We start from the raw sequence: 14,115 nt of genomic DNA, 5'->3' as shown, positions 1-14,115 counted from the left end.
CTGTGCCTCAGTTTCCTCATGTGAAAATGAGGAGCCTAACAGAACCTATACCAGAGGATTTTGTGAGGATTAAGTCAATGAAAACAAGCCAAGTGGCTAAAACTTGGTATTCAACGCATAAGCGTCAGCTCTGAGGACACCGGCATGATGCAGGCCGGAAGCACATGGCGGGTGGGGGAGCCCTTTAGGAGACCGCTGGAAGTCAGGGGTGGGGAGGCGCTTGGACTCGCTGTGGAAATGACAAAGAATGGGTGTCATCACAGCGGACATGAGGAACAGAGCAGAGAGAAGCCTGGGAAGAGCACGTGAGGTTCGAACCCGGAGTCGCAGTAACAGCAGCAGTGACGCGGGGCGCTTGGGAAGCAGACCTGGTCCCCTCCGAAGCTGGATCCTGGGGGGAAGGGGATGGATCTCCTGCGTGAGACCCGTGGCAGGACAGGCTGGGACCCGCTGCACACGGATCTGGGAGCCGGATCGGCCTTTACACCCAAAGGCAAAGAGCTGATTCAGCTTCATTTACGCCAGACCCGTTCCTCCGGCCCACGCAGTGATTATTTCCGTTTATGTACTAAAAACTTCCCAAATCGCAAGCTGGAAAGTATTGCCTTCCCTGACTCCAAGTGGGGAAAACCCTGGGACAGATGGGTCTGCTGGGAAGTCCAGAGAGACACGAGCTCTGCCAGCCGGGTCGGCGGTCGGAGGCCCAGGCTCCCCCCGAAACGGCCTGCTCCCCCAGGCACTGACCTGGTCGTCGGCAATGGCTTTGGCAAACCGGGCACAGTCCAGCTGCAGGTAAATGTCCGTCAGTTGGTCCAACAGCTTCTTTGGTTCAAAGCCGTACTTCTCAGGGTTTTCGACTTTCAGGTCACGGCACTTGGGGCCACAGAGTTGCTGAAGATTAAAGTTCAGCATTGCAGCCAATCGGGGTCCAAGTTCCTAGGGAATCAACAGGGTAAGAGGACATTTCATGCTGTTGAGATAAGCGAGAAGGACCAAAACTCCCATTTCAGTGGAGGAACAGGAATTGGCTGGATTAATCTTTAAAGAATCCCTGAGAAGTTCTGTGAGTCATAAAGCTGAAGGACATTTATATTCAAAATTTTCTTTACTCTCCATCTCTAATCCAGTAATTCCAACACTTAATAATGTCACAGGTTGGTGGAATATCTATAACTATGAGAAGGCAACGTTTTCTTTAAATTCATGCTTTCAATGAGAAAAACAAGCATCACTCCAAATTCACCGAGAAGCAGGTAAGAGGGAAAATCACTCACAATTCCATCTCAAATAATTTATTATAGTTTCCTAATAATCAAAGCCTACTGAATTAGGAATTCCTGAACAGAAAATAAGACAGGTTTTTAGTGCAGGGATTGGCTACCTGTTACCTGCAGGCCAAACCTGGCCTGATACTTGGTTTTATAAAGTTTTATTGAAAAAGCCACACTTAGTTGTTTATATACATTGTCTGTAACTGCCTTCATGCTACAACAGCCAAGTTAAGGAGCCGTGCCAGACTGTGTGGCCCGTAACGCCTAAGTGTTTACTATCGGGGCTTTGTAGGAAAAGTTTAAAGAAATTCCACTTGCGAGCCCCAGGGAAGCAAGGGTCTGAACTGTCTTGTTTAAATTAGTTGCGGTGTTTGCATGCTTTCAGTAGTGAGCTCGGTTCTGTTTCACGTTCCACTGCTCTTTCACGAAGAGCTATGAAATGGAAAACAGACAGAGGAGAGACGCATCACTGAGAGGCACCCAGGCCAGGGTGTGGTGAGAATGGGGGGCAGAATGCTGAACGTGGACACTGGAGGAAATGAGAAATAAAAAGACGTTCCATTGTAAACCTGTCTCCGTATCCTCAGGCAATTTACAACCAGCTCCCTGGCCCCTTCCTGGCCTTCCTCCCCACCCTTGTCCTGGCCACACCATAAAGCATCTACGCTATGCGGCACTGGGAGAGCAGGGGGCCAATGCAAAGCAGCGGTCTTCAGTGAGGACACCCGGTTCTATTTCAGAAGGACCCAGGTCTCACTAACAGCACAAGGCCAAATATCCTGACTACCTTCAATCTGTCATAAACCCTAATCATGGCCCTCACTACCCTCTGGCTTCTTGAGCGTAACAAAGCTACAACCAGGAGAACTAAAGCTCTTACCCATTATCAATGATTTCTACTTACTAGCAATCTACTTTATTACTACTTACTTACTCTAATTTCCAATGGATGCTACTTTCTACTTTTCCTACAAATAAAATACAGGCATCAATAACGATAAAAATATGTCACAGTTCGGCATTAATAATCCCATGCGCTATGTAGGCAGAAAGCAAATCACATTATCTTGGAAGAAAGTGTTAGCAGAGCTCGGTCTCTCCCCAGAGCACCAGAGCACTCAGAACTGGGAACAAAATCAGCATTGAGCTTTCACTTAGCAACTTAGAGCTGAAAGGTCTAGGCTCTCAATGACTACTTTTCGTGACAGAGGCCAGAACCTGACCATGGAATCTGATACCCAAAATAAACCCCTCGAAGTTTCTACTCACCGGCCTGAGGAACGGCTTCTGGACCTGCTTCGTGAGGATATGGAACATGTCCACGGTTTCTGTTGCCAGGGCAAGATAGGAGCGGGACACACGCTCATCCTGAGCCAGCTGGGACTGACGGGCTTGCTGCTGATCCTAGGAAACACGGAGCAGAGGCCAGGCCAAGGTCAGCCCCGGCCGGGAGCTCACCGGCACGCCAAGTGTGAAGGAAAACGGGACAAGGGCAGAGCAAAACCCACACACTGAGGGAATGAGAAGAACCCAAACCAGAGAATTTTCCAGGTAACTGAGGATTATTCTTTTCAGCATGAGAACTCTCGGGACTCTGGGTAAGGTGACCCTGGCACATTGTTTCACTTACATGAGCCCGGGTTTCCCCAGTAATTAAAGAAGTCACCTTCAGCTTCCGTGTGGGATGAAGTAAGTGGACCTTCCCTCCGCCCGATACACGCGGTTGCTTATCAAGGATAGTCTCTCCCTGAGTAACAACTTGTAGTCACTATTATTTTAAAAGCATGAGTTGTGCTATGCTAGGATACCGGGGCCCAGAGGTTTTGCCTCTACACCAAGTGCCTACAGAGTGCTAAGGTTTGGAGTTTCATCTCGCCCCGCTCTCAAGGCGGTCTCCCCCGACAGCCGTCAGCATGCTTGCCTCTGGCACCGTCCTCCTCCTCCAATTCTGCCCTGGGCTGGGAAACAAGATAATAAGGTGTGTTTGACTCGTGGGGAAAGCCAGGTGGAGCACTGAAGGCTCTGAGATGGAGAAAGTCCCCAGAAACAGCAGTGAAGATGGAGATTCTTCTATCTGGGCTCAGAACTAGAGTAGCTGACACCCTGCGTGGGGACCTTGGGGTGAGGCCATCTGAGTGGCTGCGTGGGGGCGGTGGTGTGGCGATGCTGGGTCACCTGCCCACTGCCCCGTTGGCCCAGAATGCGCCTACAGAACACATGTCGAAGCAGGAAGACACAAGAACAAGGTGAGAACTAGTGCAGGGCGTGTCTGCGTGCCCCACGCATTCCTCCGCACATGGTCTCCCGGCCCCAGTCCAGGCCAGGCCCCCCTTCAGACGCCGGAGCGCGGAATGTGACCAGTGAGCTCGTGGGCCTCACGGGGCCTGGATCGCAGGCAGGGAGAGAAGCAATCAACAAACACCCACACGGACACATGACAAGTCTGACAGCGACGGAGAAAAAGCAAGCAGGAAAAGGAGAGAAAGAGTGGCCAGGGACAGCCTCCGAGGAGGCGACATGCAGGTGGATGGTCTGAAGGAGGAGACTCCGTGGAAATCTGGGGCAACAGTGCTCCCCGCCAAGGGACGAGCACGCGGGTCAGCAGAAGGGCGAGGAGGCCCAGGTGGTTCGGGAGAGTGACAGGGAAAATGGTGGGCCGGGGGCCCGCTCTAATTCGGGACCGGACTCTGAATGAGAAGGGAAGCGTGGCCAAGTTCTGAATCAAGTGGTGATAATGAACAGATGAGTTTTAACAGCGTCCCTGCGGTATGAACCCGGACAGCAGTGGAGGCCGCGGGGCTGGTCAGAGAGGCGACAGCAGGCCAGGTGAGAGAGGGCTCTGGGACAAGAGGTCAGACACGGGTATCTGAAGGTCGAGTCTTGAGGCGTTTGTGGAGGGAGAAGAATCAGGAAGACTCCAAAGTGTCGAGTCCAAGCATCTAACAGAGTGTGGCTGTCCCTCAGTGAGGCGGGCAGACCCGAGGAGATGTGGAGGACACCAGCGGACCCCCGGCAGAGGGGCAGGTCAAGGGCGGGTGGGTGCGGCAGGTCCGGAGTCGGGAGAGATAGGAACGGAGGAGACACATTCCGGAAGCTTTCGGACACAGACTGTTAAACAGAGGAGACCCCCTCGCAGTGACTTTGAGCCTGATCCTCGGGAGGAGGGAACCTCATTGGCCAAAGATGTCAAATGTCCTGCCACGGATGGTACAGTTTCTCAGGATAAAGAACGCCTGCCACCCCCGAGTCCCAAGCAGCACCCTCGCCGAGCGCCCCCAGCCTCAGCAGCGAGCGTGGGGAGGGGAGGGGGCGCCGGAGGGCCGAGCAGCGGAATGCTCCTCGGACAGGGCAGTGAGGAGCAGGCAAGCAGGGAGGCGGACGGCAGGAAGGGACTTCAAGGTCTACCTGACTTGGGGAACAGCACTCATTCAGGATTATTTATGACGTCTCTCATCCATGAACATGAAGTCCACAGGAATCGTTCGGTTGTCTCACGAGCAAATGCTAGCGCGCACGGACTGTGGGTAAGGTATCGAGCCACACGCCTGTCTTCCACTGTCTCTGGCATGAGCCGGTCTGAGCCGAGCATCACGACTAACATAAAGAGGGTACAGAGGTACCGGAAAGGCGAGGCCCTCAGCCGCACCGACTGGGGTAGTCCAACCCTGAGGGACCATCAAGTCAAGACCTTACTCAAAGAATGGGCAGGATCTCAATACAGAAAAATGGAGAGTAGAGAACTGTGGATGGGAGTGTCTCAAGGCACACAGAAAAACAGGGGCTGCACAGTCCCAAACTACGTGGTGCCCTTCAGCAATCCTCCTCACCGCTCTTCCGCAAAGCAGGGATCGGCTCTGGTTCACAGACAAGGATACAGAACTCTGAGGGCATGGCAGTGTCCGTTTTCAAACCCGGGTAGCCTGGACTTCAAACCTGGAGCTCTCTTAGCTGGCCTCATCTGCTTCCCAGACGGTTCTGCAAGGGCCTGGGGACCGGGCTAGGCAGGATCCAGTGGACCAGAATGCAAGGTAAGCTTGGAAGGCTCTCTTAGAGCTACTGTATGTAGGGGGGCCACGGAGCATCGAGCCTGGGCTGCCTCCTGCCGGTGGGACGTGGGGAGGCACAGGGGGGAGGTTTTGGAGGCCCAGTAGCAAAACAATTTAATGGGTGTTTAGACATAAATACGAGGGTAGAGGGTAAGCCGGACTCGGGCAGGTGCCAGGGCAGTACAGAGGACAGGGAGGACAACGACCACGTTGTCTCAAGAATGTGATGAGACGGGTTCCAGCAGCGTGGAAGCCGGACTCTGGGGAATCCAGCACTCACGGCCCCTGGGCAAAGCCCCCGGGAGGTTTCAGTCTCTGGTGTAAGATGTGAGCTACAGCAAGATGGAAACTTCCATCAAAGCTGCAGGAATACTGGGAAAGAAAACCTCCCCGAAATGTGCTTTCGCATGTGCTTACCTTATCTTAAGCGTTAGAAGCTCGACAGCATTTTTGTTTTGAGGATGCTATTGCTAGTCAAGAAAAAAAGTCTTCCCTACTTTTCCAAGAGAACTCTTGCTGGAAAGCAGTTCTAATTTTGAGCCCGAGAACACCAGGCACAGAACAGATCGTCTACACGGCTGCAGTAAATGTCAGAAAAGCGTGTCAGCGTGCCATCACCGGTGCGGCAGGAGTTTCTCATGCAACCTGGCAAGACGACCCTCTTTTCCATTAATAACTGAACACAAAAACCAAGATCAACTGGAAGGAAAAACCTCCCATGGGAGGCACACTGTTGTCCAAAGGAAATCACACGAGCAGATCAAGTGCCTGGTCAGCACCGCATCCTAAGGATTCACTTCCTACTTTTAGAAATTGACATCAACACATTCGGACAACAAAAGCGCTTCTCCAAAAAAGCCCTTTGAAATCAAGGAGGCAAGAAAGTTTTTAGGACGCATTTGATAAGCCTTCTCAGTTCATTTCTTGGCTTTAGACCAGGTGTCTACGTTTACCCCTCCCGCAACCCTCGGAGGGAACCTCTTGGAAGCCCACAGGTGGGAGGGGACAGGTAGCGACAGGTCAGATCCATGTCACCAGGGCCCCACAAGTGCAGCCCGGAGCCGAGCTCTGCCCGGGGCCCGAGGCAGCTCCCCGGCCACAGCAGTCCCCCGCGTCCTCACCCGGGGCAGCTGGTCCCACTGCTCCTTGTTCTTCATCTCTTCCTGCACCTCGTGGATTCGCTTCAGAGACTCCAGACTTTCATCGAGCAGAAACGTTGTGTCATTTATCAGCATGTTTATGTAGCGGACGAACTGCTTCCCCGAACTGAAAAGGCAATTATGGTGGACACGGTCATACAGTGAAGGTAGCGGAGACCCCAAAGAAAACGGGCCCCGCCCAACGTGCCAACCACGTGGCCCCAGAAGCTTGCCCACCGCCCTGGCACCACTCCAGTACGGGGGAGGCCAAGGTCTGTGAAGTCTCTCCTTGGATTTGTTACCCCTTTTGTCTAATTATGAGACGCTCACTGCAGCGGTGCACTGCGGAGGACCCGGCCTGGTCAAGAGAGCCAGTTGCTAGTACTGCACGATTCTGTGAGCAGATTCCCATGAGAGTTTAAATCTGGCACCAGTGTGAGTATGTACAGCCTGGAAAGCCAGCAAATGCTGAATTCCCCCCACTTCTTCAGAGAGCAGGTTACCAGCATGTCCCTGGCTCATTGTCTCAATGACTTTAAGTAGAAAAGACCCTCCTCCAGACTAGAAAATAGGTTTAAACTCCCAAGAAAGCACAATTACCCACATATAAGAGACAAGAGAATTACCAATACAGTGATTCCTTATTATAAAGTCGCAGTGAAGAAAGCTAGAAGCTGCGATATTGATACAGGAGAATATTAACTCACTTTCTAGAACCTGAAGCTTCTAGCCTATAAAACTGTCCCGCATCTCCCATCACAGTGGAGGGCTTGCTGGCACACTCAGATGCTGGCGCACCATGAGGCTTTGTAACTGTAAGATTAGTAGAGCAAAGAAGAGTTCCATACACTTTAGGATCTACTGCTGTGTAATCAGGGGGCAGGAAGTCCGTGCCTGGGGAGGAGAAGTTCCTGCAAACAAGGGTGGGAAGCTTGGATTTCAGGAACAAGCAAAGTTCAGGGCGAGCATTCCCACTCGGCACCACGCAGACCGAGCCATGGGCCTGTGTGGTCTAAGCTGGTGCCAGGGTTTTTGGGAACGTAATTCTGACCATAAGAGAAATTCTCAGAAAGAGAACTAGCTTGAAGAGCTTACTTTACAGAAACCTATCTAAAAATGGTTCTCCACTGGTGATACGAAATCATACTGACTAGTAACTTTGCTAACAAGTGACAGTGAGACTTGCTCAGTCATCTAGCAGGGATTGCAAAAGATCCAACCAGACAGGATAAAATTTCTCCTGAAGAACAATTTAAGAGTTCAACATTTTCATCTCCCTTCTTTTTAAAAGCATCTTTTTTTTTACAGTAACTTAGATGAAATGACTCATGTCCAGATTTAAGGAGCCACTAAAATTTCAGGTAGGAAATAAAAAATCCTTAATCAAGGTTTAGGGCCTTATTACAAAGAATGACATTTGAAATAACCCCAACTTTCCTTCCGAATCTAAAGTCTTCCTAACATTTCACATCTAAAGCTTGACACCATATTCTAGAACACTCCACAATCTCATTCCAGTTCTCTGACAACTTCACTTAACACTGCAATCACAGAAACACCAAAAAACACTTCATGGACCATCTCAGAATATTTACAGATTCTTTATGTATACATACCATCCCCAAAGTGTCTTGACAGCTCTAAAGTTTGGCGATATCTTGCAAGCACAGACATTTAGTTAGCCCTGCTCACATGCAGCAGAATGATCTAGAAAACTTAAAGGAGGTTGAGACCAAGACAACGGTTCAGAAGAACCAGCTCGGAAAGTTTTAAGCGGTCACCCTACCCGTGATTTGCAAGCCACAAATGGGGACATCGGGCGCCCAATACTCACTTGAACTCCTCCATGAAGGTGCCATGGTGAGCTATGTTTTGCCAAAGGCTTTTAAAAATGGTGCTGATGTGATAGCGGATGGTGAACTTGTCGTAGAACTCACTGGTGGCTCCGGTGTGCTCAACGTCTAGAGAAGAGAGAGAAAGAGACTGAAGCATGGGGACCATCTACCTTTCTAAAAGCAGTCGCTGTGCCCAGGATGTTACCGAGTGCATGCAAATCTGTAAATACAGGATGTGACAAGACTGTGCCCCTATCTCTCACACGTAAGGCAGGACAGAAATGAGGCAGCGGTTCTGGAGAAACAGGCTTCACAAAGGTCTGGCAATGACACGACACCAAATGAACTGGGCTCACGAAGCGGCTTATACCCCTGGCACAGCGCCCATTCATCAATGACCAGGAAAAAAAACAAAACCGGGTGGAATTTTCTTAAGGGTCACATACCTATTAAATGTGACTACCGGCCTACCTCATTTTACTGCAGTTTTATAAGTTGTTTTTTCTTTCTTTCTTTCCTCCTCCTTTTCTTTTTTTTTTTTAACAAATTGAAGGTTTGTGGCAACCTTGCTTCAAGCAAGTCTATTTGCCCCATTTTTCCAACAGCGCTTGCTCACTTCGTGTCTCTGGGTCACATCTTGGTAATCCCCGCAAGATCTCAAACTTGCTCATTATCACTGTATTTGTTACGGTGATCGGTGATCAGTGATGATGACTCGCTAAAAGCTCAGATGATGCAGCAATAAAATACTTATTTAAAAGATTTTATTTATTTGAGAGTGAGCAAGTGAGCGAGCATGAGCGACGGGAGGGGCAGAGGGAGAGGGAGAAGCAGCCTCCCTGTGGAGCGGGGAGCCTGACGCGGGGCTCGATCCCGGGACCCTGGGACCATGACCTGAGCCGAAGGCAGATGCTTAACTGACTGAGCCACCAAGGTGTCCCAATAAAATACTTTCAAAATAAGATATATGTACATCGTTATTTTGGACAGAATGATAATGTACACTTAACAGACCACAGTGCGGTGTAAGTGTAACTGTCATACGCACTGGGAATGAGAAGAATCCATCTGACTTCCTTTATTCTTGTATTTGCTTTATTACAGAGGTCTGGGTCTGCATCTGCAGTATCTCTGAAATATGCCTGTATTATTTTAAATACTTTTGTATAATTAACATTTTCGAACATGTACCAAAATAGAGACAAGTTCAGTAAAATCCCATGTGCTCATCACTAATTTACCGATCACCGACATTCATGTCCTGCTAATTAAAATGGAACAAAGGTTAGACTTAGGTATCCGAAAGACAAAGGGCTGAAGTCCGAGAAGTTCCTGAATTTACAACAAGTTTTAAAAAGAGGGAGGGGCGCCTGGGTGGCTGAGTGGGTTAAAGCCTCTGCCTTCAGCCGAGGTCATGGTCTCGGGGATGAGTCCCGCATCGTGCTTCCCTTCCTCTCTCACTGCCTACTTGTGATCTCTCTTTGTCAAATAAATAAAGTCTTTAAAAAAATAAAAAAAATTAAAAATAAAAAGGGAGAAAGTTGTCAAATAAAGACAATAAGGCTCAAGAAAAAGATAAAAATATAAATTAAAATAAGATACCATTTTTACTTCGCAGGTATTACAAAAATGACCAAACTGCCTGCGAGCACCTGGGTGAGAGGTACCTTCTGACTGCTCATGAGAATGAGCAGGGACACAACCTCTTGAAGGCAATGTGACAATTTGGATCACAAACCACCAAAGAGCCCATCTCTCTGACCCACCAATTCTATTCCAGAAAACACATGCAGGCAGGTTCGAAGACTGATCTCCCAGGATAATCTCTACACTACTATTTGTATTAGAAAAAAAACAAATGCAAATGCCCAATGGAGAACATGAAAAAATATTTGTCATACAGAAAGTGAAAAACACAGGTTACTGAATGGGGCCAATCATATTTAAAACGACACACACACACACACACACACACACACCCCATATACATACATACATACACATACATACTGGCTGGAAAAAAATACAGACCAAAATGTTAACAGATTCTGAGTGCAGAGACTATCAATAACTTCTTTTTTCTTCTTGGTATTTCTTCTATTTTGCAATGAACATATTTTTTTGGTGAAAAGAAAGGTTATTTAAAAATGAGAGGCATAAGATAATTAACACCTATCATACAAAGACCTAAAAGCACACATGCATATTCATTAGGTCAAGCTTTCTTTACAATGAACTAAGTGTCATTTTGTTAACTGCAGGAAAAAGTGTGAACTGGGGCGTCTGGGAGGCATAGTCAGTTCAGCGTCTGACTCTTGGTTTCGGCTCAGGTCGTGGTCTCACGGGTGGCGAGACTGAGCCCTTCATCAGGCTCGGCGCTCAGTGGGAAGTCTGCTTGAAGATTCTCTCCCTGCTCGGATGTGCTCTTTCACTCTCTCAAATAAATCAATCTTTAATTAAAAATAGTGTGAACTGAAGTGTGGAGAGCCGATGCAAACGGAGTCTACTTGAGAAAGACGCTGGGGGGCTGATATAGAGCCTCTCATACCCTCAGTATCGCCCATAATACCTCTACCACTTCCTGGGCACAGCAGAAGCCAAGTACTGCCAACACTTAAAAAACTTCACTCTTAAAAAACAAAACAAACAAAAAAAAACTTCACTCCTCATGCTCCCTCGAAACTGTGGCAGCCCAAGTTCGACTTCCCAAGTCCGAGTTCTAGGAGGCCTGAAATGAACTAGATCCTGGGGGCCTTGTGCTCTGCTACTCGCCGTGCTCCCTCCTGTAGGTCTTCTTGTTCGATCTCACTAAGCTGCCCAGGCCTCAAGGCCTTTACACTTGCTGTCCTGGCTGCCTGCCATGCTGTGGCTCAGATCTGCACATGATTCACTCTTCCGTCTCATGTTACTCCAGAGTCACCGTCTCAGAGACCTTCCCCGACTGCGCTCCTTAAAGCAGCATCGTGCCCCTCCCACACCCACCACCTGAATGTATCTTATTTATTGGTTCCATGTCTATTTCTCAAAAAGAACACGGGGCTCACCAGCCATCTGCACCACCCGAGCATCAAAACCGGGGCTGACACACAGTAGGAGCGTCTTAAGTATTTGCAGAGTCAGAGACTCAATCAACTTGGGTTAATGCTGGCTTTGTTGATTCAGAGCTCAGTGTTCTTTTAAGTTCTGAGTAGCCAGGTTGGGAAAGCTGTTCCTTAAGGAACTGACTGCTGGTATAAATAAAGTATTCTGATTTTGGAACTTAATTTTATTTTCGAAACAAAAATTGGATCTTAAGTATTTCCAAAGCTAGGATATTCTCTGGGGGTAGAAAAGAGGAGCCCGGTCCATATGCCCATCTCTAGTTCACGTCTGAGACTGTGGACCTCAATCAGAAGGACTTTTTTTTTTTTTTTTTTAAATTTTATTTATTTATTTGACAGAGATCACAAGCAGGCAGAGAGACAGGCAGAGAGGGGAAGCAGGCTCCCTTCTAAGCGGAGAGCCTGATGTGGGGCTCCATCCCAGGACCATGAGATCATGACCTGAGCCGAAGTCAGAGGCTTAACCCACCGAGCCATCCAGGCGCCCCTCCGCAGGCCTTATTATGGGGTTGATGCATGAGTGGGGGGCTGTCTGTGGTGTCCCGCTGGAGGGTTCTCTGGGGACTGGTTCCCTGCTACCACAGTAGTAATAGTGCATCAGGCAGGAGCACCTGTGCTAAGGCCCACCTGCTGAAGTTGCTGCCATGCACTAGCTGTTGACCTTCAGCAAGCTTCTGGACCTTTCTAAGCTTCAGGTTCCTCATTTGGAAAACGGGAGATATTTATAGCACCCATCTTGATGATGGCTGTGCCGATTAAGTGAAAGGATTAGTGAGGATTCAATAAGTGGTGGCTATTATTAGTAAGGGTATCATCTCTCTAGGACTGCAGACGTGGTCCAGGGCCAGAAGGTACACTGCTTAGTGGCAAAAGGGAAAAGGAGCTTCTTGGATCTTACTAGTGGGGCTCTGCCAGACCCAGTACGCATCTCCCAAAAGAGCCCCCCCCCCCGGCACCCCCATGCTTTATTCCAAAGCCACAGTGACAGGCCCAGGGCACTTACTGAGTATAAAATACATTTAACTAGGGGCACCTGGTGGCTCAGTGGGTTAAAGCCTCTGCTTTCAGCTCAGGTCATGATCCCAGGGTGGTGGGATTGAGCCCCACATCCGGTTCTCCGCTCAGCAGGGAGCCTGTTTCTCCCCCACCTGCCACCAGCCTCTCTGCCTACTTGTGATCTCTGTCTGATAAATAAATAAATAAAAACTTAAAAAAAAAAAACCACATTTAACTAAACACTTTTTACTTTTAATACTAACAATACATGTTTACTGCAAAGTAAGTTCAGATAATTTTTTTTTTAGCTTTTATTTATTTATTCATGAGAGACAAAGAGAGAGAGAGGCAGAGGGAAAAGCAGGCTCCCCAGTCCTCTGAGACGGGACTCGATCCCAGGACCCTGGGATCATGACCTGAGCCGGAGACAGACACTCAACTGACTGAGCCACCCAGGTGCCCCAGTTAGATAATTTTTTAAAAAGGAAAAGAAATAAATCCATTCACAGTTTTACCATTCAAAACGAACCATCTCTGTTATTATTGTGGTATACGTTCTATCGTACAGATGTCTACCAACACGAGGTCCTACTGTATATACTGCTTCATTACTTGGCATTTTCTTTACTTCTGATGACTTAACCATTTAATGTAAATAACATTATTCTTCACAGCTCATATAGACCCACTTTATGGATAAACTGTAATTTACTTAATTCATCCACAGCTGGAAGAAATTTAGGCTGTTTTTAGCATTTTCCCTGCACTGCATTATAAATGATGCTGCAGTATCACTGTAAACATGCACACACATTCATAATTACCCCCACGGAACAGATGACTAGAAATTAAGTTTGCATGCAAAAGGGTGAGCTATTTATTTAGCTGCTGTCACGGGGCCCCCAATCCGCCCTTGATACTCGGCTTTGCCAGGCTGGGGCTGGGGCTCTGCAGGCTTCCCCTTGCCAGCAGGCCCTCCGTTGGGTTCGCCAATAGGGGGCGCTGCAGGCGAGCAGGGACCTGGTCCCTGGCCACAGGCTGGCTGCTCCTGTCAGCAACAGTGGTTCTTTCTTCCCGCAGCACCAGCCGCTTCCAGTTTCCAGCTCAGGTCCACCGTGGCAGAACTAGGAAGCCTGCGCTCCTCGGAGACACCAGCTGGGCAGCGCCCTTCCACAGAGACCTAGGTCCCCATTCTGTCCTGGTCCTCATTCGAGCTAGTTTACTCCCTCCAGCCTCTTCCTTGGGTTCCCCGAGCTCTGGAGACAGAGGACGGCTGCTTCCTGAACTCGTAACCTGCCTTACGCCAGAGCTCTCACTTGCCTTTCTGTCCTCCAGTGTCTACTTGAGTTCTTCATACAGCTGCTTCCTGAACCACACAGGCTTGAACTCCACGGGGCCACTCACACATTTTTTTTCAATAAATATATACATGGAACCATAAATGTATTTACTCTTCCTTATTTTTTTTTTAAGATTTTATTTCTATTTATTTGAGAGCGAGCAAGTGAGCACGAGTAGGGGCAGAGGGAGAGGGAGAAGCAGATCCCCTGCTGAGCAGGGAGCCTGATGCGGGGCTCGATCCCAAGACCCTGGGATCATGACCTGAGCTGAAGGCAGATGCTTAACTGACTGAGCCACCCAGGTGTCCCTCTTAAGATTTTCTTCATAACGTTTTCCTTCCTCTAGCTTACTCTCTCTTAAGAATATAGTGTGTAATACACATAATG

The 14,115-nt window shown here is 48.7% G+C and overlaps 1 protein-coding gene across 2 annotated transcripts in view; it reads right to left on the bottom strand.

Moving 5' to 3' along the window:
• Positions 1-14,115, bottom strand: part of UBE4B (ubiquitination factor E4B) — a 122,395-nt gene that overhangs the window by 7,492 nt on the left and 100,788 nt on the right. For both annotated transcript variants that reach the window (XM_082685376.1, XM_082685375.1), the window contains 4 exons: positions 8,291-8,417; positions 6,439-6,583; positions 2,541-2,675; positions 745-936 (listed from right to left, as the gene is read on the bottom strand). In XM_082685376.1, coding sequence (XP_082541502.1) covers positions 745-936; positions 2,541-2,675; positions 6,439-6,583; positions 8,291-8,417 — 599 coding nt within the window. The remainder of the gene's footprint in view (positions 1-744; positions 937-2,540; positions 2,676-6,438; positions 6,584-8,290; positions 8,418-14,115) is intronic.

This window comes from Mustela nivalis (genome assembly GCF_964662115.1).
Source record: "Mustela nivalis genome assembly, chromosome: 10".
NCBI classification, from domain to species: Eukaryota; Metazoa; Chordata; class Mammalia; order Carnivora; family Mustelidae; genus Mustela; species Mustela nivalis.
Note: the sequence above shows the minus strand (reverse complement) of the source record. Positions and strands in the feature narration are given on the sequence as shown.